This window comes from Tupaia chinensis, unplaced genomic scaffold (assembly GCF_000334495.1).
Source record: "Tupaia chinensis unplaced genomic scaffold, TupChi_1.0 Scaffold147351_1, whole genome shotgun sequence".
Lineage (NCBI taxonomy): Eukaryota > Metazoa > Chordata > Mammalia > Scandentia > Tupaiidae > Tupaia > Tupaia belangeri.
The window spans coordinates 1014066-1016569 of record NW_006207202.1 but is presented as its reverse complement, the minus strand read 5'-3'; the positions used below and the strand labels follow the sequence as shown (position 1 = coordinate 1016569).

At 60.2% G+C, this 2504-nt stretch overlaps 1 protein-coding gene across 1 annotated transcript in view; it reads right to left on the bottom strand.

The window, feature by feature from the left end:
- The window catches only part of MYRF (myelin regulatory factor), a 40552-nt gene that overhangs the window by 19074 nt on the left and 18974 nt on the right, over positions 1 to 2504 (bottom strand). Inside the window, 4 exon segments of the mRNA XM_006169652.3 lie at positions 37 to 107; positions 190 to 440; positions 1526 to 1690; positions 1692 to 1743. Of these exon segments, the coding sequence (XP_006169714.2) occupies positions 37 to 107; positions 190 to 440; positions 1526 to 1690; positions 1692 to 1743 (539 nt within the window).

Here is a 2504-nt window from a genome sequence, read left to right as displayed (position 1 = left end):
TCCATCCGGCTTTCCCCCTTTTTTCTGCTGATGGGCCTGCCACTTGATGGACTGGTAGTTGGGCTCCAGGTAGGAGCCACTGAGGCTGTCACTGTCCTGTAGGAGACCTGGAGGGAAGGGACCCCATGTGGACCCTGGGCCCTGGGCCCTCAGTCCCACTCCCATCTGAAGGGCTGGCCAGTCACATACCTGGTGAGGGGGCACCTGGTGGGTGCCAAGGAGGCGTCTGGACCCGGGCGATGCTGAGGGGCAAGGAGCCAGGGCCTGGTGAGAGTGAGCCCTGGGGAGCCCAGGGTGGGGACGGGGCTCGAGCAGGGTGTGGGGGCAGGGCTGTCACGGTCCCAGGCTCCTGTTTGATCATTCCATTCAGCATCTGGGCATTGAGGGTGTTGGGGGGTGATTCGGAGTGCTTCCTCTTCTTGGAGGGGTGTGTGGGGAGCCTGTGGGGACAGAAGTGTGTGCCACGGGGGGGCTGGCTCTCCCTCAGCAGTGCCCATCCCTCTCCCGTCTCCACCCAGTTTCAGCAAAATATGCCCAGCGCAGAGGACACCTTTTGCAGGAAGCCTTTGGGCTTTGCCTCGTCAGTGTTCCCTGGCCCCTGTGCTCCCCCAGTGCTCAGTGCTGTCATTATCTGCACCTGTCATCTTCCCTACCACCGGACCGCAGAATCCAGGGGGGCAGGAGCCACTCCTGACTTGTCCCTGCATTTCCATCACGCCCAGCAAAAGGCCCGGTGTGTGAGCACTCAGCACTCTGTACAGGGAGTGAGCTGGGTCCTTCTCGGTGTCGCTCCTTACGATGGGGGCTGTAGAGACTCCATGGTTAGAGACAAGCCACGGAGGGCCTGGGCCACTAAAGCCAGAGAGGAGAGCTTCCTGGGGTAAGTGGGGTAAGCACCCCTTCCCCTTTGAGTTATGAAATGTTCTGATGGTGGGATCTTCCCTTGAACTAAATCCTCCATGAAATATTGATGGATAAAACAGATATAAAAATAAAAAAAAGAGTTATGCAGGTTGGAGTTAGAGTGGGGAGCTCGGTTACAGGCCAGAAACCTGAGGACTCCATGAGCTGTATGAATGGCACCAGGGTCTAAACCCAGGTTCCAGTCCTGGCTCTGCCTGCCCCTTTCAAATGCCATGATCTGGGCCAGTTAATGCCCCCTTTCAGAACCTCAGTTTACCTAGGAGGTGACTTCAAAAAGTTCATGGAAAGTGGAATTATAAAGCCTGAGTATATTTTGGTGCAAAACTTTGTGAAATCGATAAAAATGGGTAGTTTTTCAAAATACCCATTACCCCTGAACTTTTTGCTCACCCCTCGAATCCGTGCCCGCCAGATAAGATGGCTGTGAGAACTAACCACGGCCATGTCTCCAAGATGTCCCGGCGCACATGCACAGGTTGACCACCGTCTTCCCCACGGAGCCTCTGCCCTTCCCTGGTTCATCCCTGTCCCTGCCTCCACCTGGGCCTGCCTGATTCCCCCACCCCGCCCGCCCACCTGGAGGCGGCTGGCCCAAGCTTACTCGGCTCCGGCTCCGTGCTGCTGCAGCAGCTGGTGCAGCATCTGGGATTGCTGGGCGTGGTGGAGCTCGCTGGGCACCAGACCCTGCCCCATGGCCGCGTACGGGGGGATCGGGGGCTCAGCCTTCATGTACAGGTCCCGTTGTAGGACGGGGTAGGCGGGAGGACACTCCCACGTGACACAGGGTCTCCGGGGTTATCGTGCGCAGGAGATGAGGGTCTGCAGAAGAGATGAGGGCCACATCAGAGATCGACTTCGCTCAAGTTCCCAGGCCCTCCTTCTTCCCCAGACAGGGTCTCCTGCTACCAAGCCAACACATGCCCTGGGTGGGAGGGGGCTGGGCAGCCATAGCTGCCCACTAGAGGCCTGGGCAGAAAGCAAGACCTTGTCCAGGAGGTGTGCAGCCCTCTCCTCACCCTAGCCAGCTTCTTCCCTGGCTCCTGGAGGAGATCCCAAATCTCTAGGTACTCTCCCAGCCCCAACTCCTCTCAGGCCTGATCCTCCTGTGGGCCTCAGGAAGCAGTCTCCAGAGACCCCCAGCCCAGTCCCAAGCTGGCCCCCCTCTCTGTCAGCCCCTCTACCGGGCTCCCTGGGGCCAGCCCCCCAGCCTAAGGGGGAGGCCCCAGCTCTCTTTGTTCCCCAGGAGGCATTCCAGGGATGTTTCTGGTAAGATAAACAGAACTCTTGACCCCTCTTTGGCGGGTGCTGACTGCCCGCAGTGGTTCTGCTCTTGGCCACCTGGGGGCCACTGCACCCCTGAGCACCCCCTACAATGAGGTGGGCCCTGCCAGCGCCGCCTGGGCTCAGGCTGCAGCCGCGGCCTTCCCCAGCCGTGCACTTACCGCCGAAGGGCGCGTCCATGATGGCGCAGGCGGGCAGGCGGGTGGCATCCCGGGCAGGGACACTTGCTCAGAGGCCGGGCCAGGCTCCCCACCCGCCCGTGGGGAAACAATAGCCAGCGCCGGGGAGTATTTGACCAG